Source organism: Uloborus diversus, chromosome 6 (genome assembly GCF_026930045.1).
Source record: "Uloborus diversus isolate 005 chromosome 6, Udiv.v.3.1, whole genome shotgun sequence".
Taxonomy (NCBI): domain Eukaryota; kingdom Metazoa; phylum Arthropoda; class Arachnida; order Araneae; family Uloboridae; genus Uloborus; species Uloborus diversus.
Genome location: NC_072736.1, coordinates 136832096 through 136856749, shown reverse-complemented (window position 1 = coordinate 136856749; position 24654 = coordinate 136832096). Strand labels below are relative to the sequence as shown.

Below are 24654 nucleotides of genomic sequence, written 5' to 3'. Positions count from 1 at the left end.
CTCAGACTTTTGAAGCAGGATAAAGTATAAATTTACTCATTTATACAATTGTCTTATAATTTAATCATAGCTTGTTTGTTTTTCCAAAAATTTAAATTTCAACGCATATTTTATTTTTACATATGAAAATTATAGCTTCAAAGAGGTTGTGTGTCATAACTTTAATTCAATCAAATGAAATGTTTGAAATGCACCCGTAATAGAGATATGAAACATTTTTGAAGGCAATATATTATGAATGTGACACACAACTTTATTATAATGAAATTAAATATGATGGATTGAGAAAAACTAAATAAGCATGAAATGTGTATCAAACAACTTTCAAAAAATTTACTGTAGGAGTTTCTAGAATCCATAATTTAGTTTTAAAGTAAAACAATTTGCGAAAAGAAAATCAACAAATCCAAAAAATAAAATTTGATCCATACTATATAGCTATTAGGAAAAAAAAAATATTTAAAAATGGCTATAAGATTTTTTTAAATTACTTTAGATTAGTTTTGGATAATTCAATTAATTTCAAAAATTTTATAAAATTATTTAAATATTTTACATCAAAATCTTAACCTAAATGTACCACAAAAATCCTTGTAAAACTAAATTATAATTTCTAAAAAATACAATTTTTTTTAATTAAATATATTTTTGTATTTTAAAATTAAATATCTGCAAACAACCACAAAAACTTTATTTTTTTGAAAATTAATACTAATTTTATAAAAAAACAATAAAATATGAAAAAAATACCTAAATAACTTCGGTTGCAATAAAACAAAGTAGAAAAAGAAAAATATTAAAGTAACAAAAAATTACAAAATGGTTTTTCACTCTCTCTCTCTCTAATTATTTTAATATTATTGTTGTTATTATTTTCCAAGAAATAAACTGAGTTTAAAAATTTAATATTTCAATTTACTTTCCAGTTCAGTGTCGTTGCCCTTAATTTAAAAACTTAAAAATTTCATACAGAAATTTTAAAAAATTCAAGCAATGTTTTACAATAGAAACTAATATTTTTGTATTTCATAACATAAGGATGTTTTTATTTTCCATATAGTAAATTTTTGATCACGAAAGTTGTATTGTTTCAGGCGAAATACAATTATCAATTTAATGAACATGTGAATTTGAACAAGTACCTGAGTTTATATTATATAGAGAAAAACTGAAAATTTTTGTCCTGGTTGCTTCCTTTTTCAGAAAAAAACAAGAGATTTCCAATTATTGAAATGTAATAACAGATCCACAGCAGAAATAATAACAAAACAAAAAAAGTAATTTATGGCAAGAAGTGACAGATTTCTAACAGCTTGCTTCTTGACCCTGAGTGCAACCCCTAAACAATGAAACAACTCTTATTACTCTCATGTCTCTGGTTTAAGATAGGAAAAAATAACTTCTGTCCTTGATTAGGAAACAAGAGCTGCGGGATTTCTGTCCTTAAGGTTCGGTCCTTGTCATGTCTTATCTTCACGATGATAAAAAGAAATCACATAGGAAAACTGGACCACTCTCGAAAGGCTAAACAAACAAGAAACTCTTTCTGGCCCTCCTTTGTAGAAAATGCAATCGAACGGCCAACTGTACAATGCCTACAACAAATCTTGAAGGCAATCTTTCAAAAAGTCTACTCGGGCAACTTCCTCGATCCAAAGCATCACATCCAGTCTTTGAAGCACAATTGGACCACATTGATTTTTCTTCACATCCATTGAGGATTCGCCAAACAAGATGTCCTTGACATAAACAGTTCACTCGCAACATTTTTTTAAAACTTTAGCAATTAAACTATCTTAGACAACACAACTTTTGGTTCCCGTTCCCGTGTTCGATTCCACAAGTGGTAGGAATGTCTGCATAGAGATCACTGCACAAAAGGAATGAATTCTTAGTAAATCACTTCGTACACTGTGGCTTTCTTATCACCCGATCCGGTGACGATGTACTTGTCGTCAGATGATATGTCACAGCTCAACACTGAAGATGATTCTTTGGACTGAAAAAGAAAACGAAGAAATTAATTAACAGTCATCAACTGAGAGCAAATATTTAATTCCTAAGCAATGAAAAAATAAGCTATATTAAACAGAAATTTAAATTCTGTTTTGGATGAAGTCCTTATTGCAACGATTTCGTTATTAACGAAGACTTTTAAGCTCCCCAATTTATATTAACATAAAAGTCATAAGATTTTTAGTATAACAAAGTTTCAATACAACTTTGGTTTTGATGATCTGGGGTTTGGTGGTTTTGCTGATCTCTTCCAACTTCGTTAAATTGGGATCGGACTGAATTAAAAATAAATTAAAATTAATCTCAGAAAAAGCTCCACAGTCTTACTTATGTATCCTACAGATAAACATAAAATTGCTAGCTCCTTTAATAAAAATTAGCAAATGTTGAATAGCAAGGGGCTCCAAAAACATATGTTTTTTTTTTTTTAAACCAAAAACTGCTTTTATGCGGTATTTTTTATGTGATTTTTTTTCTTGTGTGGAATATTAAAATTTCAATCAGATTGAGATTCAATTAAGGAAATTATTTTTCAAACGAGTGTGAGGTAGTATCGTCCCAAGTGACTGCATAGGCACCACGATGGGAAGTCACCGGGACCTCCCAAAAATTTCCTTATTCCGGAAATTTTGTCCGACTACTAGGCAAAAATTATCACTTGGTTTATTTTGATTATGTTTAAATATTACAATTCTGTAAGTTTTGGGGTTATTTTCTGTGTGAGACTTTTTTTATGCAGTCCCTATCCACTGCATAAAAAAAATATTTTTCAACTGTGTTGCAAAAACAACTTTTTAAAGCGACTTGTGAAATTTCGAACAATTTTTTTATGCGATTTTTTTAATGCGGTCCCTATCCAACGCATAAAAACAGGTTTAGGTGTATTAAGTTTTGTTCATTTCTGAGTCCCCCCCCCACAAAAGTTGCATTGTGACAAGCCCCCAAACCTGTGCATTCAACACTTTACACACATACCTAATGCAAATTAGCATCATTCACCTGCCTCCCACCCCACTGACTTTGCTCTATGTCATATAGTCTTTGCTATGAATTATCACAAATTTGGGTTCCAAAGCTTTTCCCTAATTAGAATAATATGGTTCTTTAATGTAGGCTTTCCCTCAAACACAGATTTGCCACTACAGTTAATAAACGCTTCAAATTTGATCAACTGAATAAGAGATGATGTAAACATATGATGAAAATAATCTTCATACAAGACTATAACAGAATTTTGCAACTCTTTCAACAGCATCAGCATCTAATAATGTTTCAAGAGCATTCATTCTAAAAACATAAATAAAGAATTTACCTTCACAAAAATGTGATTTATGAAAAGCATTTTTTTTTATTTACTAATTTATAAACTTTTTTATTGTTTTCAAAAATTAATTTGTTTTATTTAATTTCTTTGTTTATTATTTCTTACTTATATATTTTTTATTATTATTATTTGGATGAACAAAATCAATAGTAAAACAAAAAGAAAAATTTCCCGAAAATTTTCCCGAAAAAAAAAGGGAGGGGGGAGCGTTTATCATTATAGATAGAAGCGTACACCTTTTATTTAAAATTTATATTTTTGTTTAAAATAGATTTTAAAATTTATAGAGTATTTTTTTGAACAGTTTATGATGGAAGATTTACCTTACAGAAATTATTTCTGATTCAAATAAAATAATTATACTATCAAACATCTCTTAATAAATAATAAATATGTATATGGTTACACTAAGATACATAAGTTGATACTCTCAGCAAATGACGCAGTGAGAAGCAAAGGGATGTAAGTGAACATTTTAAAGTTTTGAGTAAAAGCGTTTAAAGATAACATCCAAGGTAGGCTTTCATTGAAACTTTTTTTCTGAATCATGCTGTATAGCAGCAACTACCAGGGCTACTAGTACCACCTCTTGCCCCAAGAAAGAGGAGAGGTTCACCTACCATGTGTACTGATTATCTCCAAATTTTTAATTTTGCCACTTACATCCCTTTGCTTCTCATTTCCCAAATATGCATAGCCAAACGTCATCTTTTGCGCAACTAAAAATATTTTTACACCCTGTGGGGCTTACACCCTAGAGAGAGAACCCTGATTCAGCAGCTTATTTTTTGACCAATAACATGATCCAGTTACCATAGAACCCTGAACATTTTCAAAAAGCAAATAAATGGAGAAGTAAATGTCCAAGTCGGGGGGGGGGGGGGGTATGCATTAATATAAGAAAAAAAAGAGTCATGCTTTATTTAATTCTGGGAAATGTAAATGAAAGTTTTTTTTTTCTTTTTACATATACTTGATCTTTTTTATGTAAAATATTATATGAAAAAGAGAGATTTTAAAGAATGATCCAAAAATTATCACACGTAATACTGCTTCCATTTTTCTAATCAATTTTCAGCAAAACATACTTAAGTATTTTCATTATTAATATTCAAAGAAAAACAATTTGTTCATGGTTTCCTAAATTGCACGTAATTTATTCCCATTTTTAATTTTATCACAAGCAGTAGCAAATTTAACATGTTTTCAGTCATTCAGTGTTCAATTTCAACCTTTGCACTTTTGTTAGCTAGTATAGTAGATTTAGAAGAAATTTCATTCGCCGTGTGAATTTTCTTCCCAGTTTATTATGAATTTTTTTAGCACTGTCAAAATATTTTTTAATGCATATTCAAGATAGTTACCTGGAAAATGCTTGCACCATACGGTGTGCGCCATGCATTTAAGAGGTTGTCCTTACCAGTAGACACAAACCATTTCCCACAAGATGCAAATTTAAGTGAAAGTACACAGCTCTCATGAAGATGCAGTTGATATTTATCAGGCTTCGAACAGTGCAAAACTTCAACATTGCTACTTTCCATGCTGTAATAGAAAAAAAAAATTAATTAATTGAACAAATTAATTAATTAATTATTAGTGGTCAACTTACACAGGTTTCACTGTACGTTGTGTTAAACACTACAATTTGTTAAAACATTGTAAAATGTTCCAAAATGTGCGAGTGTTAGTTAAACCAATTAAACAGTGACCGAAAACATTTAGTTACACATGTTCATATAAGGTCATACACACAACAAACACATGTGATTACACATGTGTTTAATGTTCAAAATACATGTTCCTGCAAAAATAATCAACAATTCATTTATATATTTTTTAAAGCTTACAAAGAAAGTACTGCATATGTACATATTTTTATGGGAAATTTGAGCAATATTTTGACTTAATAATATGATTAATTCATTTTTTATTTAAGTACCTAAGTTTACCTTCATAGAAAATATTTTACAATCAATAAAATGAATTGAGCATTATAAATTTAATCGCACAAACAATAGACATCCCTTTTGTTTTGCTTACAAAAGGGGGGAGAGAGAGAAGTAAAAAGATAACATGCTTAAAATATTAACTTACTTTTAAAAAAAAAATCTTCAGACACCCTTGTTCAAAATAATATTTAAAAAAAAAAAACATTTAAATAACAGATATTTTTTTTCTCTCTTTTAGCATTACTAATTATATATTCTCACCCCAAACTGGGATAACCAATATTTGATTAACTGAGTTTAAAACTTAATTACACAATAATGGAATACAGATATTGTTTAAGAAATATATGATACATAGGTAACAATCATTTAGAGAAAATTTAAGAAAGGCTGATTTTAGAGGGAGAGAAAATCCACTTCTACTTACCCAACTGCCAGCCATTCACCGGTTGGGCAGTAACCAAGGGAAAAGATTTGAGAGCTAAAGTCATGCTGATGTAACTGACGACCCTAGAGGGAAAAAAGAAAAAATAGGAAAAATTTAATAACAATAATATTAATTTAAATGCATTGAATAAATTCATGTATTAAAAGACTACACTAAACAAATATGCTTTCAAATTTTAAAATTACTCAGCTTTTAACTGTCAGCATAATACTGCTTTGAGGCATATATGAAAAAAATAATAGTCAAGGCTCAAAACGGCATATAACAATTTAGTTTTAATTCAAAAAAGTTGAAATTTAACCCTTATCATAAGTTTATATCTCGGTCGTTGATAGAAAAAAAAAGAAATTTAACTTACATTATCAATATATATATTAATTACATTATCAATATATTTACATTATCATTATATATATTAAAAAACTTAAATGAAAGCAACATTCAGTTATGTTATTGGAACATTATAAAATGATGAGGCATTTGTTTTATCTCCAATTTTTTAATCACATTTTTTTTTAAATTGAATAAGGATGTAAAATTTATTGTATTTAATTTTATTTTTCCTTTAAAATCAAGATGATGTCCTCAATATTTAATTTGCAATGAAGTGCTTTAAGTAAAAAATGGTAAATTTATCTTGTTTTACCAGACAAAATTATAAATATTTCTTCTAAACAAAAAGTGGAAAAAGAACTTTAAAACTGAAAAAAGAGCATTTGATTATTCATTTATATGATTTTGCCTTTTGTGAAAATTTATAAAAAAAAAATTTTTTTTCTTTCTACACCACTAGGAAGATGGACATGGCACGGGATGTACCATTAAAATTTAAGGAAGTGCATACTGCAAAATTTTAGAGGGTCTTTTTGGGTGGTCTCATTCTTGGGAGGTGCGCTGTATCATTTGAAAGAAGAATGTCGTTGCACTTACAGGGGGGGGGGGGCAGGAAACCCCTGGGAAACTACTTTTGAACAATGTTTTATTATTTGCAGACATTCCTAAGTTTGATCGCAAAATAAGATTTTGTATAATTATTTTAGGTATTTATGTCTTAAGCAATATTAACTAAGAACGAAATTCAGGGTTATTCTTTGTTTCAATTATTGTAAAAGCACTTGTTCTTGCAAGAAATAATTTTCGCGTAAATGAAAGTACCGGTGTTTTTGTGAGCTGAATTTTAAATGAATAACACCAAAAGTTGTAAAAGGCCGCAAAAAAATTTTCTGCAAGGCTTACATTTTTGTGATTACGACGAGCTTACCAAAACCGTCGAAATTAAAGCCTCAAGTGCTTTTACAGTGCTATATAAGTATAGACCATTTAAACGAAAAAAAAAATATTATGAAGCTCAAATTTTTATTTTTAATTGATGAAAGTGAAGATTTATTTCCTTTACAGGTTGCTAAAAAAACATTGGGAGTTGTAATTACTAATGTTTTGAAAAACCAAAAAATTGATTTACAATTTCATTTTTTAGCTATTACATGTATAAAATTATCATACTGAGAAAGCTCTCCAGTTACAGGCTAATTCAAAAACAGGAACATTAAAAAAAGAAAATGTGCTTGAAAGGGAGAGAGAGCTCGAATGAGAGATAATTTTTCTTACATATACCTCTCTTAAGTCCCAAGATCTCACAGTGTTGTCCAAACCACCAGTCCATAACTTTGTTCCATCACTAGATATATCAATGCAACTGGCACCATCAGTATGGCCTTGAAATTGCCTGTAATAAAATTTAAGCATAAATAACAAATATATAGGCGAACAAAGAAAGTCCTAAACTACCATGACTTGTTATGTGGTTATCGTCCTCCCAGGCATTTCAATAAGAAATCACTGAGGTTATATATGCCTCTGCATGACATTGCAAAATGCGTGTACATATTTCACAAAGATTTTAGAAATATTAATAAAATAAAATTATAACTTCATCCTTGAGTCATAAAAGTACTTTAGGTCTCACAAAAACAAGGAAGAAGAGCAAAATGAAGAAAAAATTGAATTATTAAATAAAATTTTGAGGTTGTCACATATTTATAAGCAATGAAGTTTTGCAAATAATACTTTAGAAGTTTATGAATATTGCAGTCATCGTTGAATCACGTTAATCTAAATGAATGTAAAACATATTCAAGATTTTTTTTTAAAAATCTATTAACAAGCAGCTTTATAATTTTATAATCAATATTTGTAAAGGTACATTAGTAATAAGAACAACAAATAAGATATTCTCGCAGTACATACTAGGGTACAGTTTTTTCTTGAGGACACAAATAAGTACCCGAATAAATTATTTGCATGCATAAATAGGCTTTTAACAGACTAAATACATATATGCAATTTCTATAGATAAAAAATAGCATATTATATCTTACATGTTTCTATGCAAGACTGAAATTGGAGAAAGTCGACTTTCACCGCTAATTCATTGGAAATATTTACTCTTTCACCAATTTCTTAGGTATGTGAATGTTCTCTGGTTAATGTGAACATTTACCAGATTTTTGACTTTCACAGTAACATGTACAGGCAACATGCAAGTTATGTTTGAAAAAGATGGAATTTCATTTTTGTTTAATACATCCTGTTAATGTTTGATAATTAATCTAACAAGTTTTTACTTTGTTTTTATGAAACTTTGTTTTAATATAACATGGTACACATCCCTTGATTCATGTTATTTCTAAGTCTCGTATAATACAGTTCTGAAATAACACATAACACGGTTTCGGTACAACATGATACATATTGACATGATTTTTACTATGTACATGATTAATTAGTGTAGAAAATAAGTTAGAAAGTTATTTAAAAAAAGTCTTGCACAACATAGTTTCGATACTACAGGGAACAAATTAACCGTGTAATTCGAGGGACGCCAGTACACAATACAGTAAGAGACTCAAACGTTCCCTAAGTAAAATAGTGCATTTCACAAAATAAATAAAAATGATAATAACAAAAAATATTTTTGTTAATCAAATAGAAAAATTTCATCAGAAAAATATTTTATTTTTCACAAAGACTAATTTCCAAAACAAGTTTTAAATTTGTTCATCTTAAATGCTGCACTTTTTCCAAATTCCCTTACAACAAGACGTAACCCCTTCCTTCTCATCCCACTCTCCAAAAAAAAAAGATAATGCTATGTGCTTAAATGAAATATGTTATTCCTTGAAAACATTACAGATATATTTTTTACAGCATCTATCAAAATCATTTACCTGACTAGAGTTTGATTATGCAGATCCCAAACTGCAATGTTACCGTCACTGCAACAACTGAAACACACTTTCGAATCAGGACTAATGGCAAGGGCATAGCAAGCAGGGGCACTTGATGTCAGCTCTGCTTTAATTCTTGGGGTGGGCTGAAACACAAAACATATTCATAAATATTTGCTAAATGTTGTTCATAGTCAAGCAAAGAAAAAAAATAGCTATAACTTTTAATTTAATAGTTTCTGACATGTTTTTTTGCGATATATTTTGCTAACATTAAAAACAACAATCAACATTCTTTTCCGAAAAAGAAATTTAAGAAACTCAAAAGGGAGTTCAACAATACTAAGATGTATTACATACTCAGCAGGTAGATCTCAATGGTTTTGCTTAGGCAGATTTGATTTTTCTCCTTGACATCAGACAAACAAAATAACGACTACCCCCCCCCCCCCCCCAAATAAAGTTTGACAAACAGAAAATGAATGATTCATACAGGGAGGCACTTTTTTGGGGGTAAGTACTTTCACATTTGATCACTTTTCACAATATGAAACAAAAGTTTAATCGAAGAAAAATATAATTAACTGGGTTTTTCTTGTGGAGAGTTAGTTCATTTTGCCTTATTTGTCTGAACCTGAAGTGTCAAAAGACTGAACTGATGAACGGAAGGTCAAAGGGTACAAGTTAGTTATCATTAAAATTGTATAAATTATCATTAAAATTGTATAAATTTTGAAATTAAAGTGTGTTAAGTTGACAAATGGGACTGGGTAGGTCAGTCTGTAGCTAAAAAATAAGAAACTAATGCTAGAACAAAAAGTTCAATTCTTCGAAACCAATGGGTCCTTAAAACTTTGGTGGGTATTAAGTGGCAGGTGATATACACACATTAAAACACACCAACAGTATTATAAGTTTTTGTATTTAAATTATCATGGAAGCCAGAATTTTCTCCTGAAGGGAGGGTCAGCCAAGGGTATTCCTGGAGGAGTTGTTTTTTCATAACAAGGCCTTAGACGTATGTGTATTACCAGAGTAGCTAGAATTGGCATGCGTTGAATTTTATGGAAGAATGTAATAATCTGGTACATTATTCTGCCACAGTTGGTTAGTTTCTTGTAAGCTTGGGGAGGGGTGATCCCCTTGGTGGTATAACAGTTATTCTAACAATCAAAGCTATTTGTATTTGATTAAAACTAGTATTTCCACCAAATAGTCATTATCAGTGACATTTGAGTTTTTTTTTTCTCTCACAAAATGTTTTAATTAGTCTTACATTTAACGCTTTACTATTAGAAAATAAGCCTTACCAACATATTATAAATACATATTCAATGACATGTAACAGATCTGTAATTATGTTTTGAAACTCACTACATTAAAGAGAAGAAAGGGGTAGAGAGAGGGAGAGTTACAGAAAAACTGGTACTGAAATTCATCATGTTCTATTAGCATTTACCAAATCCTAACAATTTAAAGAAAAAAATATTATTTTTGCAAAAAAAAAAAAAAAAAAAAAACTAAACAAAATATAGGATAGTGTCAATCTTTCAAATACTTAAGTATAAGCATGTGTAATTAATCACCACCCATGGTTAACTTAGAATTACATTGTTAAAACTATTCTTTCCACAACTCTGGGGCTTGATATCGACATTAAAAACAAAATATGAGCATCCATCTGTGAAATGAAAACTTATCAATTTGAAGACGAATTATAACTAACACAGGTTAAGAAAAGTTCAACAATAAAAAACTTCATAAAATTTCGAAAAGCTTATTTTGCATTTTTTCGCTGCATTGAAAAGTTTTACACTTTACTTCCAATGCATCAAAGCAGAAATGAAAATTTCACTTACTGCAGCAAGATCCCAAATTGAAATTGTACTAGCTTCACCTCCAACAATAAGTGTTCGACCATCTGGTAACAACTTGCATGATCTGATGTAGTTATCTCTTTGCTATAAAAATTAAATAAATGTTTAAAAAAAAATTAAAGGAATGTAGAATCAAATTTTTTTTTTTTTCCATTTTATCAAAAATATTTCAAAACAAAAAAATAATGCAAACAATTAAGAAGAAATGATAACAACAATATTGTAACAAAGAAATAAATACAAAAACAAATGTCACAAACACTTACCAAACAATCTAACTGTGAAACAGGACTTTTACTTCCTGGTTGACTAATGTCCCAAACTTTTACACAACCCTGCAGGAAAAAAAAAAAAAGTAAGAACATGAGAAAATATTAATAAACCAAAATAATAATACATTTCAAACAATAAATACAGACCCCCCCCCCCCAGTATATTTTCGCGTGTGTTTTTATTTTCCGCTTTACAGTACATTCAATGTTCTATTTGAACTGAATCAAGTCATGAGACAACTTGGGGGTGCAATCTAAATGACTGCCAGTAGCAGTATCGCTTTAACTACACCACTATTCTGTCAGAGGTACTCACCCCCCCCCCTCCAGGTGTGATGATACATCCCCTCAGTTGCTGCACAGGATATCCCCCAAGAGCAAGACCCCACCAAAAAGAGACCCACAAAACACTCCCTAAAAATTTCAGAGGAACAATTTGCACCCCGACTCTCTCCCCCTTGTTCTACTATTCCACATAAATTGGAATCACCTCCCCCCCCCCCCCAGAAAAAAAGGGTTTTTTCAGTTACAACTTCCTTAAAAGCTAATCCAACTTTTTGAGTAACTTTGGTTACCCTTTGATTGTCTCTCCTCTAGATGTGTAGAAAAAAAGCTTCAAACTAATGAAATTCCTTTGCTTAAAGTTAAACTAATAATTCTAAAAAACTGCAGTTACCTTTCCTCCAGTGTAGACGTATTTGGTAGGATTTGAAATGGTGACGGCACACACAACTTCGCCATGGCTCAGCGTGTTGATCTGTCTGGCATGCCTGGGTATTCCAGAGCCCACTAGGGCATCAGGAGGGAAGGGGACAGGCTGCATTTGACCATCAGCACTCACATGAAAGGAGTATGCCCTGGAATAGAAGCATACATTTAAATTAACAACAACAAAAAATTCAATCTCTAAACTGTATATTTCAATTGTTTCGAACTATCAATGGGGTCGTTAGGATAATTTTCAAATCAAGCACATTTTTTGAATGTGCACAAAAATGCAGAACTGAAGCACTGCAAAAATTCCTCCCAATACAGAATGTAACAACTGAATAAATGATTGAATGCATTTAAAAATAAATAAAATAACAATCAAATACAAAGGCTCTTAATAAGAAGCAAAATATATCGATGCAACTATGATAGTTAAGAATTCACATTCGGTTATTTTTATTCATTGTCAACTAAAACAAAGTTGTGTTAAAAATTAAGAGTAAAAAATACCTATCAATCAAAAAAAATAAATAAATAAAAATAAAGAAAGAAAGAAATCCCTTACCTTTCACGAATATTAAGTGCGGGGTGATATTTCCATGTTTTCGTTGCCTAACCAAATAATAATTACTTTTAAAATTTATACCAAAAATTTTAAATCTTCACCTCAATAATAATCTGCATCAAAAGTAAAATCGTTTGCAGTTGTTTCTACCGAACATAATGAAAAATAAAGTGCTTTTTGTTCACTATATTTTGATTCAATCAATCTCAAGCCTTTGTCTTTTTTTTTGGGGGGGGGGGGGGCATGAAGAAAGAAAAAGGAAGGGGGAGTGTTTTGAACACTTCACTTTAATTCAATCAATCTTAAACCTCTGTCAATGATGTTTAATGGAGAAAGGCTCTTGAGTTTTCATCAAAAACGTTTTTTTCCTATTAAAACAAAAAATGAAAAATATGTTCTGAAACTCGGAAATTTTCTCGATTTTTCGGTCAAAAGACTACCCAACTAAACCAAAAACCTCTATATTGTGCTGTACAATAGCTTTACATTAGATCAGGATTGGTTCGGTTTTCCTCCCCCTCCACAATCATCTCATAATTGTTTAAAATTGAACAAAAAATTATTCGAATCTTGTCAAATGTAAGTCAAAAATGTAAAGAATGAGATATACTGGCCAAGGGTTTTGGAAATAAAAGTTTTACTAGATTAGGGCAGTAATATCAAAAGTTATTAGGGAGTGGGATCGAGAGGCACATTTCTCAAACTCATAACCCCCGTGTGATTTTACTATTGTTATTTATTTCTTTTTCTTCTCAGTAATACAACAAAACAATGAATACGTACAGCCCCCACCCCCCTCCCCGCGAAAAAAAGATTGATTACAAAGCGCAATTGAAACCTCTCCTGTTTCTTTGTTTTTAAAAACCTTCACGTAGCATAGGATTTTCTTCATAAGTTCAGACAAAAAATTCTTTTTTGATATCAGTTTCATCAATGCACAAATCTGCCCTTTCTTCCAGAGTATATTTTTCTCAAAAAAAAAAAAGAGTCGTTGATTATTTGAAACTCCAATAAACTATAGGGGGCGCTGCAGCTACTGTCTAATGGCGGATGAAAAAGGTAAAACAAACAAATGCCGTAACTTATAACTTGCTTTGACGCTTAGTGAATGACAGTAATTTTTCATCATGTTTGTGGGAAGCTTTCTTTTCTATTCTTATGAAATTACATTACACCACAAACTGTCTAAAGTCAGTAACTTACCAAAAAGAAAACACGTGGAATGGAATGTTTTACCTTTTTCTTTAGTATTGTTAATCACCGCAAGGTAGCGTATTCGAACTCTGGAGTTGCGAATTGAAATTGTTCCAACCAGAACTGAAACTAGGTGCAAGCTCAAACAACGAAAAAATTCCTTTCCACAGCAAAGGAACCATTAAAAACTATTTAAAGTTGAAGCAATTATTACGCAACGCTTTTATTTTCTGTACAGGATAAGTGATAGAGGTGAAATTCCAACCAGTCTGAATGAAGAATAGAACATTCCCATTTCTTTTTCACTTTTTAACTTGCCGCCTACGGAACATCATCTTCTAAGCAAGCAATAAATAAACGGCGATGAAGACAAACAGTTTAGTCGTTCGGAAGATTATTATCGCGAAGCTTATTGAGTAAGCAAACATTTTCATCAGTAGTCACAAATATCTTGGCAATAGAAGAAAACGTTCTTTAACGACCATCATTACCAAATAATTGCATCAGAATATTTGAAGATTTTGAATGTGACTCATCTTCTAAAACGAAGAAAGCTTCATTATAAGCGCCATTTCTTTCAGCAGATACCTGCAGTAATTACGTATCTTATTACGCACAATGGAATTTCCTGCAGATGACACAGATGTCTGATCTCACCGACAGAGGGAAGTCGCGAAAGAAAGAAAGAAACATACTTCAAAAGTTGGAAACCTTCATGGCATAAACTTTGAATGTAGGTTATAAATGTTAATGATCCTTCGTTTTAAGCGAGCGGCGCTTTCTTTTTAAAAACCCTTCCAGAAGTTAAATAACTTGCTTCGATTAATTATTTCTTCTTTTCCTACGGAAGATGTATTTTATGACTCAGTGCTGTGGCACAAATTTTCTTTGTGTTTCCAATATATATATTGCATAATAAGTGAGCGATGGTTTAAAATGGCAGAAATTATCGTCTGCACGCGCGAAACACAATAACTTCAAATTAAACTATGTTCGTTTTCTAAGTTTATGCGCGTATTCATAATAGTAACATGTATCGTTCTTTTTCTTCCTTTTAAAGAAGAAAGGCTATTTTATTGACTATTATAAACTTTAAGATTGCAAGGAAAATTAACCTGTGAGATGAAAAACAAACTATAGAAACAGTCAATCAGTTTCAGAGTTTAAAAAATGCTTACTCAAAAAAAAAAACACTGCACTACATGTTTGCAGCTGCGGCTACTCGCACAGGACTGCAAGGACATAAGAACTTCTGGAAATTCGGATGTACAGACATTTGTTCTAAGGGCGTCCATATGCAAAATTTTAAGGGGGGGAACTCAGGTATTTTCCCCATGGTTTAGCAGGATATTTTCCAAATAGAAACGATTTCAGTACAGATTAGAGTTATTAAAATTTGACATTTTTGATAACTTATTCATTAATTGCTGGAGAAGAAATGTTTTTACAATTTTGCAAAGAAAAAAGTACTAAAAGCAAGGAAGTTCTAATTTCAAGGGGGGGGGGGGGCTTGAGCACCCACTTGCCCCCTCCCCCCTATGGGCGCCCTTGATTTGTTCTATGATCCAAACGACAATAAAAAATGGCAACTGCACACAAATCTCCCATTTTGAAAAATATAATAATATACTGCAGTGTGCAGGTAAACGGCAGTATCTGCAGAAATGAGTTATCAAGATATAGCTGAAGAAACGCGTTTTGGATTAAATACTAACAGTAAGGAAATGTTGGAATTTGACGTTTTTTTCGCACTATTTTTCAGCAGAAACCGAATAAGCAAGCTTGTACAGTAAAGCTTAAGTACAAAAATGCAAAATAAAAAATAAATAATTAATTAAAATGAAAAATTTGCAGTGACTGCCCTTTACCTGCCCAAGACAGAAAAGAGCAAATACCCTTTCAAAAAAGAGATAACGAAAGGAATTTGAACACTCAGAGGAATTTTTGTTTGTAGTAAAAATTATGGTACACATTTTTATAAAAGGGTTCGTTTTTACGACAGGTTCGCACTTTCGCGGTAAAGAACATTGTCAAAAGTCCAGTTTTGTGAGGAAGATTTGAGTGAAATTTCCGCTTCTTTAAAATTAAATATTGGATGATGGAAAAAAAAAAGGGGGGGGGGGAGATAATCGATGGTTCAGAACCAATATCGGACATTTCGAAAAAGGTGCTTGCAACTCCCAGATTTATTCATTCTCATTAAATTGCCTTTTACGCATATAAAAATTTCAACTCATCACAATTTCATAATCAAAATAGAAAATGAAAAAAAGGTGGAGCAGTACTGAAAATTCTCAAAATGGTGGAAATCCGCCCAATCGAGGAAGATTCGTACCTATTTGGGTTTAGAGACCAAACCAGGTCCTCGACAAAATCCTGAGAAATCACTGTGAATACGGCAAATGTTCATAACGGCGCAATTTTCAAGACAAAAGAACTAATTAAAACAAACTAAGTGAAGAATTCTGTTACAGGATTAGGCTGCAAAAAAAAAACTTTTATGAGAGCAGGCTCTGAATTCCTTCCTTAATCGTTTTATTAGAAATCAAGCATCTAAATATTTCATGAACCTTATCAAATATTAAAAGCTATTTTCAACTTTCCCAAACATATAATTTAGACACTAAAAAAATTTCCCATCACATTTCCCAGATGGCAATTTACTGCCCTTTGAACTATCAATGCAAAAACCATGAAATGTGCAGGAAACTTGATTACTTCTGCCGAGTCAAAACTTTTGAGAATACATCTCAAATTTTTAAACATTTTAACCGAGCACACCCAAAACTTTCGTTTTAGATAAAAATTATTTACCCGAAAATATAATGAAGGAAGTATCGTTAACTACTTAATTACGCTACTCAGATTTAAGAGGAAGCAGATTAAAAGGCTTCTGAAAACAAAGTCAATTTTAGAAAATTTTCCAAACGACTTTGAGGGATGTGAATAAATTCTGTCGGGGCGCAGCGTTTTATTTTCAATTGAAGAAGTTAATTATCAAAGGCACGTTTGAAGAATAATTAGCTTAAAGCTTATCTTCATCTTGATCGGGCTCGAAGTGTAATATAGGTTTATTTACTTTTGCGATCTTTAACAATTTGTTGCATGTTTGGGGCTAAAGAGTTCTCTACTGTAACTTCCAAAGTTCACAGTTAAACATTCGTTCGTAACGTCTCCCAGGGCCGCTGAAAGCCAAGGCAGGCCCCTTGTCAGTTTGGTCCCCTCCTACTCACCCCATAAAACTAATAAAAAATTATACCACGATTCCGGGCCGGGACCTAGTTTCCGACTGGGCTGACATAGCATCTCATCGGTCCTGACGTCTCTTCATTACAGTGCTCATTTATGGAGCTACATTAGGTGTAACCAGGCGCAGATCTAAATGGAGGGTCATAGCAGCTATGCCCCCCCCCCCCCTGTCTGGTGATCAAATAGTGCCTAAAGCTGCATTTTTGGAGATATAAATTAAAAGTTCACCCCAGACATCCTATTAGAATTCAAAAATTGTAATTCGACCTCTCCCCCCTTATAATGACCTTCTCCAAAACCTGGATTTGCCTTTATTTAATCTCAGAGTTTAATTTGCATGGGAACTCATGGGAGCTCAGTTCTTGGACTTATTTTCAATTTTAAGTGAGCTTTTTTTTTTTTTTCTTTTCATTATTATTCATACTTTAAATACTATAAGGCTTTCACACTTTTCTTCTAGGTATCTAGCCCTATCTCTAAACAAGAGTTACGGTATATTGAGGTTTGTTAGAGGAACAGAGAAGAGACTGTTCATCAGAAATAATTCTTCTAAAATATTTTTCCAGCTAATCTTAAAAACATTTCTTTTTCTTCTCAAATTAGCTGTTTTAGAAAAAATATTAATGTGTGATGATAACACAAGATAAAGTGTCACAGCTAATTTGTATTACAATAGCAAAGAGCCAAAGCTATGCACTTCAAGTAAGGGTAAATGAACAACGTGCCTATTTCATTCAAAGTTTCCTTTTTGAAACTCTAAAACGAATCTTTCCACAAAATTCGTGATCGCAAAAATAAATCTTAAACCACCATCATGATCGCAAAGACAAGCCCCCCCCCCCCCCAAAAAAAAAGATCGCAAAAACATCTTACAACCACATCGCGATCGCAAAAACATCTTACCAGGGCCTGATTACCGCACAGGCCAACTAGGCCTGGGGCCCCATCTTCCTAAAGGGCCCCAAATTTTTTTTAACTTATGCATAGCATTAAAAAATCATGTATTTTTGTGAAAATAATAAAAATTCTTCTTTTAAACAAATGTTAAAGATTATTTTGCTTTGCCTTGAAGTGATAGAATAGAGAGGGGGCCTCAAAGCATTGTGGGCCTTGGGCCTCACTTTTAGTTAGTCGGGTCCTGCATCCTACACCCACATCGCAACCGCAAAAAACAAACCTTACACCCACTTCACGATTGCGAAAAAAAATCCTACATCCGCATCACAAAACCAAACCCTTCACGGAAAAATAATAAACTTATGTTAGCTTGTTCTAAATATGTTCTTATATGTTCTAAAATTCTTCTAAACTATCTCTTTATATATATTCATCCATTTGGATTTCCTCCATCCCCCTCAGCAGGGGAAACAAACAAATAAATAGATAAATAAATTTTTGTTTTCTCTTAAAGAGGGGGAAAAGTGCACTTGGAAAACAAGGACGTGGTAAAATTCTTGCGAGTTTCTAACTTATTTTTTAAATGATGTGTAGTTCGCAAGTCTTCGTCATTAAAAAAATAAATAAATAAATAAAAAGAAAAAAAAGAGGAAAAAAAACCCAATGAAGATTGACAAAAAAAAAAAAGCTTTAACAACATGTTTGAAAAGTCAATGAATTTGTTGTACACGTGACGCAGCATGATTCCAATACGTAACAAAACTCCCAAATGCATTTAGTTAACGTTCCCTGCCAACTGAAACAAGCAGAAGAAAACCGCGAATTACAACGGAACAAAAGAAGAGGGCGTCCGGATTCTTTCTTCTGGAACACTCAAGGTAGTTTACTTAACGTTTGCCACCCCACTTCCGATTATAAACTAATTGCTGCTGCCAGCCCGAAATAAAACTACAAGGGAAAACTTACTAAGTGAATTAATTGAAAATGCTAATCCTCGTTAAAGGCATTAGAAGGTTTGGCAAAGGGGAGGAGAGGGGAGGGGGAGTAATTTGACGCCTCCAGGCATCCAGAAAACGTCGCAACCGGGATCTTTTTCTTTGCAGATATGTGCAGATGGGCAGAAGGTTCATTAAAAGCGGCTCATTTGAACTGATGATAGAAACACAAAAGAACGTGTGCACTTCGTCTGGTTCGTATTCAAGATACTTGAGGCGATAGTGCTACGCGTTTCACCAAAAAAAAAGAAAGAAAAGAAAAGAAAACTAGTGTTGCAGCAAGTTTTATTGATTGCACGGGTGGCATTCAAATCGTTTTGTGCAATGGATGGTTTCCGTGCTTAAACGGATTCATATCATCAGAGTTGTAAACTCTGAGGTTTTCTTTGGCAGAAAACCTCCAAAACTGAAAATGGCTCTGACATTTTCAGTAACAGAAATTAAGAACGCACAACAGCAGGGGCGCGGCGGGGGAGGGGTCGACCCCTTCCCCCAGAGTATTTGGTTCTAACACTAGTATTGGCAATCAGGTGAGGATTTATGCCCCTCTCCCCAGAGTCAGTGGTGCACACAAGAATTTTTCAAAAATAAAGTGTGTGTGTGTGGGGGGGGGGGGGGGGTTCAGAATCGGAAGGTCCCATCATTTTCATACTATACTCCAACACGCATCCAAACATATTCTTTTGATTTTATCGATCGTCGGGAGCAAAAAACATTTTTAAAAAATATATATTGAATTTTGCCAACTTGTGAAAGATACAACTGAGTGAAATGAGTGTTTTTCCCCTTTTTTCAAGAAATAATTCATAACCTAAAACTTTTTTTTTTATGTGAACAAATATTTTCAAACGAACATGCGAAGTCCAATCGTTCTCAATATTTTATCGTTAAATCTACTTTTTGATGGAACATAATGATTGCTCCAAATTTAATCATCACTATGACAGTAATGAAAGAAGTTTGATTGAAATAGATCTAAATTCAACATTTTCTCAAAGTTGTTTGAAATTAAATATCTGTGTTAATGATCAATTTTCAAAATTTATCTAATATATGATCGCTGGATATTTCAAAATTAAACGTTACTCATTTATTACACTATATAACTATAATCCCAAGTCAACTGATTCAAATTTTTTAATTGCAAGGGAGATTCCAACCCAATAGAGCTATATTTGAAAGAGATCACATTTTTTTGAGAGGTAGAAAAAGATGCAAGAATATTCGACTATTTTAAAGTTTTGTGCATTTTTACATTATAAAAGTTAGTGTTTAATTCAGCAATTTTGTCCGAATTCCGAAAAATTAATTTCTTTGTCTTACACTTAATTGGTATAAATGTTTTACAATTTAATAAACAGTTCAAATATTTATCAAACATGAATTCCATTGTTTCTGGATTTAATGAAACTGCGTTTCAGGAGGAGATGAGATTATTGAATTTCCCACTCCATCAAATGATTATTCATATAATGACACAATAACTCTTACGAGGTTAGGTTTGGCTTTTTGGTTTTGGGGTCATTCAATATTTTGAAGGGGAGGTATGTTTATGAAATTGTGAATTTTTGACAGAGGGGGAGAGGGTAACAAGAAGTGCAACGTCACAAGTTTTTTACAACAATATGCTTGTGTAAAATCGTGTGACAGGTGGCAAAAGGAGGGGTGGGGAGGAGAAAGGTGAAGTGGGAGACTTTGTAACCAAGGGAGGGGGTTCAAATGTGATGAAAAAAGTGTGACATATTTATGGACAGCTTCATTTTCAAATGTTTCAAACCTGAAATTAAATTTTCAACCAACAAGTTTATACATAACCATTGTTACATCATTTTCTGGTGAGCTAAGTTTGGTTTCAATATGCAGCGAAACTACAGTCTGCCTACTTCCGTGTTTGAATAGTAAAAAAGGTACCATCATAATTTAGTTACTATCAGACATCAGATAAATTTTTCCATACGCATTTATTCAACTTTGGAAAAATTTAGAAAAACTCCGCAAAACGTCTGCTGAAGAAGTGTTAAACAAAATTCAGAAATCATGAACAAGAATTACAATTTTTGTTAAGTACTCAACTTAAATGAGTTTTAAATAAGTTTCAAGAGTAAATAAATACTTTTAGTTTTTTTAATAAAATACTTTAATATATGAGATTTAGTGCGTAGAAATAAATTGGTAAATTTGTTACAAATACTACTCTTTTTATACTATTCTACAAAAACAAAAAAGAAAAAATAAATTGATTAGAATTTAAAAAATATAATAAATTTTGGAAGATTAAGGCAAATATAATTGTTAAACGAAAGTAAGCAGTTTTGTAAGGCCTAGGACCAAGTTGGGGAAAGAATGTCCCATTAAATGCAAACATTTACTATGTGGGAATACATAAAAGGTTTAGAACAATCAAATAATGATGTTACTCTCTCTCATTCTCTCCCCCAAACATAAATCCTAGAGGGGAGTCACCCTTCCTCAAATAAAATTATCATATTTCCTTTTTTTATTTAAAATTTTTGTATCTAATTTTAAACAATTCAAATAAATTTAAGATAAGTGACGAAAATTTAACGCACATATAATTTAGAACAAAAAGGCAAATTTGCTGCAAACAAACTTTGTAAGAAAATCTGTAGACAAAGAACATGTACTTTTTTTTTTGAGTTGATGATTTTGATGATGTTTTTTATGAATGAAACTTTATTCAAAAATTTTTAGCATTAATGCCTAAGAGAGATTAGTAAGACTTCTTATCTGAAAGCACAACACTGATGATATTTTTTTAGGACAGAAAAGTTGAAAACATTTTACAGATTCAGAATAAGTTCTAAATTTTCATTTTCCATAAATATATACAGAGGAAATAAAAATCATAGATATAACATTGGCAAAATTGGAGATTAATAGATTTAAATCAAAGTAAAGTGAATACAAAGAATGAGACAACTGCAAATCATTTTATTTTCTATATGATGCATTATTGATATACAAATTCATTTTCAAAAAAAAGTTTATAATTACAGTAAAACCTCTTTTATCTGATCCCCATTTATCTGGATACTCCAGATTACTGGAGAAAATGATAGCAAATTACCTCACTTAATTCAAGAATGCTTTATTTTTCATCATTAGGAAATGAATAGTAGTTCTCTCTCTAATATAATCAATTAATGCAAATTAAATGAAAAATCTAATTCATCAGAATTTTTTCAAGATTGTATACATTTGCTGATTATTTAATATTTTTTTTACTTATTCATTTCATCTTGGTCAGTTTTTTTATCAAAAAGACGGAAATCTGTGTGAATACAGAAAACTTTTTCCCCTGATTGCATGTTCAATGTATAATTGCTTGATTCTAGCATACTGATAATTTGGAAAATTATCAAGACTATTCCCCACATCCTTGGAGGAATAGTTAATTATTACAAATATTATTTACTTCATTATACTGGGTTCCCACTCTTCTAGTACATTACAAAATAGGGCCTTTATAAGGCCTTTTTCCGGCACATTGTGAACTACATAGGACTACTTCATGGCAGTGGCGCAGCAAGAATATTTTTTAATGTTGGAAAGAGTTTCCCTCATAAACATACACAGACTCATAGATAGGTATACAGTCGGACTTCGTTATGAGGAAGGAGTTCCGGATACAGTCGGAGTTCGTTATCAATTAATTAGGTTGTAGCTCTTTAGCAAAAGTCTTTGCTTCTTTATTGATTGTCGAATAGTTTAACAAATCCTGAAAAATAGGGCATTTGACTACTAAATATGGCCTTTAGAGGGATCCCTGCCAACAGTACTTGAAAATAGGGCCTTTATAGAAACTTTTGAGGGTCCGTGGGAACCCTGTAATATCCTAGAACCTAAGACATTATTCGATGCAGAAATTAACGACACATAAATTCCAATTTGAAACTCATCAATGTGCATTAAAATGCTTCACCAAACTCAATTTTGAATTCTTAAGGCATCTCTTACGAAGTTTTCAGTTGTATAACTTTTGGCAGTAGCTATGATTCACACATTTTAATTTTAAAATGTTGGTGAAATTGTGAACTTACGGTTTTCCACCAGAAATGGCGCCAAATGCTGGAGCTCGCATAGAAGGATGAGGGTCATAACCAACCTGAAAAATAAAATCCTGGTTGAATATCACAAAATGTCAAACCAATTATGTTAGAAGTTAGTTGAATACCAAACTAATCAATTTAAAACTACTTTAAATGATAAGTTTTTTTCTTTTTTTCTTTTACAAATAGATTTTTAGTATAAATCCATACAAATTTTCAAAAATCTTAGACATTCATGGTGAGCCAAATAAGTCTTCACTAACAAAATGGCAACATTTACTTCTCTACAGACATGTGTCAAGAAATGTTTTTAACACTCAATAGACATACTGCATTTAATAGCTCACAAGAGGTAAATGTCCCCATACTATTTTTGACCAACATTCTTTTATTCCTACATTTTGACTTTTGGTATTTCCCTTGCTCCCCCTCCCCTCTTTTGATAAGAAGCGATATTCCTAAAAACAATTTATACTATCAATTGTTTCCACTGAGGATTCCCACTACTCTCAACAAAATAAGCAAACTAAAAAAAAAATAGTCAATAGATACTTACCAAAGTCCTCGAGTAGTTATTAAGGGCAGGTGACATATTGCTATGGAGGACTCCCTGAGAGAAGGCAGCTGCACTCGAACTGAGATCAGCAGGAAGACCTGGATGGGCTGCAGGACCATGAAGAGGGTATGGATAAGTAGGACCTGGAATGAAACAATACAAAAAAAATATTCAATGCATTTTTCTTCTTGAAAGATTAAGAAAAAAAAAATTTCACTTGTTCAATTAGAATTCAAAACTTTCCAAAATAAATGTGTTGATAAAGGAGCTCCTTGTAACTCTTTACACAAAATACAGCAACCATCTTTATACGGACTAATTGGGACCAAAAGCAATCCGGGCAATGAAAAGTCCGGATAACACGAGTAACAAGATAAATACAAATGAGACTACCAGCAACAGACCCTGGGTTCAGCTACGCTGGCCCTAGTCCGTTCATGAGGACCCAATGAAGATTAATGGCCCTCCTAAAGCTATCCACCCCCTTGTTCATTACAGCCTTTTTCAGTAAGCTGTTCCAAGTGCCCACATCCTACTAAAGTAGTAATTTTACCTTATTTCCTGTATAGCCTGAGATTTGAATGGCTTAAAACTAAATCCTGGTCCTGCTCTCCATGCAAACATAAAATCCATTTTGATAAATTTGAACAACTGAATCATGTCCCCTCTGGCTCTCCTTTGCTCCCGGTTATACATACTAAGACTTTTAAGTCCGGCTTCACAATTTAAAATTAATATTTATTGTGATAAAAAACAATATTTTATAACTAAATTACATCGAAATGCTTACTTACATTATTTTTTTTTTCGCTTATGGTTCGGCTGGAGCAGTGTCAGGCTAAAGCTCAAAGTACATGTACAATTTATGCAGGAGCTGTACATTAAATCAAAATAAAAAGCAAATCTGACGTACTAAAAGTTGCTTTGTAGCGTAGGGTAGCTTTTATAATTTAAAACTATAGTATATATGAATGTAAAAAATGTGCAAATCTATAAATTTGATACAGGTCAACGAAGGCTGCATAAACAAGGTCCTACTATATATTTTACATTTATGCATGACAATGTCCCTTGATTACATCTGATTGATTGTATTAAATATATGAGATAGCCCCATCACAGCATCTTGCATTTAGTTTTCCCACGAAGGTAAAAATTTACTCCATTAAAAAAAATGTATTTCTGATAAGGAAATGTTTTCATTTTAAAATATTGTTCAACTTTAACCACTTTGTTTATCATTGGAAACAATTTGACTAGATGCTATTTGCACCTTTAAAAATTTCTCGATTCCTTTAGTT

The 24654-nt window shown here is 32.0% G+C and overlaps 1 protein-coding gene across 6 annotated transcripts in view; it reads right to left on the bottom strand.

Annotated features, from left to right (window-relative positions):
- Positions 1 to 679: 679 nt before the first annotated feature.
- LOC129225076 (transducin-like enhancer protein 4) overlaps positions 680 to 24654 on the bottom strand; it is a 246657-nt gene continuing 222682 nt past the window's right edge. For all 6 annotated transcript variants that reach the window (XM_054859625.1, XM_054859628.1, XM_054859629.1 and 3 more), the window contains 10 exons: positions 23354 to 23496; positions 22789 to 22853; positions 11793 to 11973; positions 11111 to 11179; positions 10827 to 10928; positions 8968 to 9113; positions 7355 to 7466; positions 5720 to 5802; positions 4705 to 4885; positions 680 to 1999 (listed from right to left, as the gene is read on the bottom strand). In XM_054859625.1, the coding sequence (XP_054715600.1) occupies positions 1892 to 1999; positions 4705 to 4885; positions 5720 to 5802; positions 7355 to 7466; positions 8968 to 9113; positions 10827 to 10928; positions 11111 to 11179; positions 11793 to 11973; positions 22789 to 22853; positions 23354 to 23496 (1190 nt within the window). In that variant the 3' untranslated portion in view covers positions 680 to 1891. The remainder of the gene's footprint in view (positions 2000 to 4704; positions 4886 to 5719; positions 5803 to 7354; positions 7467 to 8967; positions 9114 to 10826; positions 10929 to 11110; positions 11180 to 11792; positions 11974 to 22788; positions 22854 to 23353; positions 23497 to 24654) is intronic.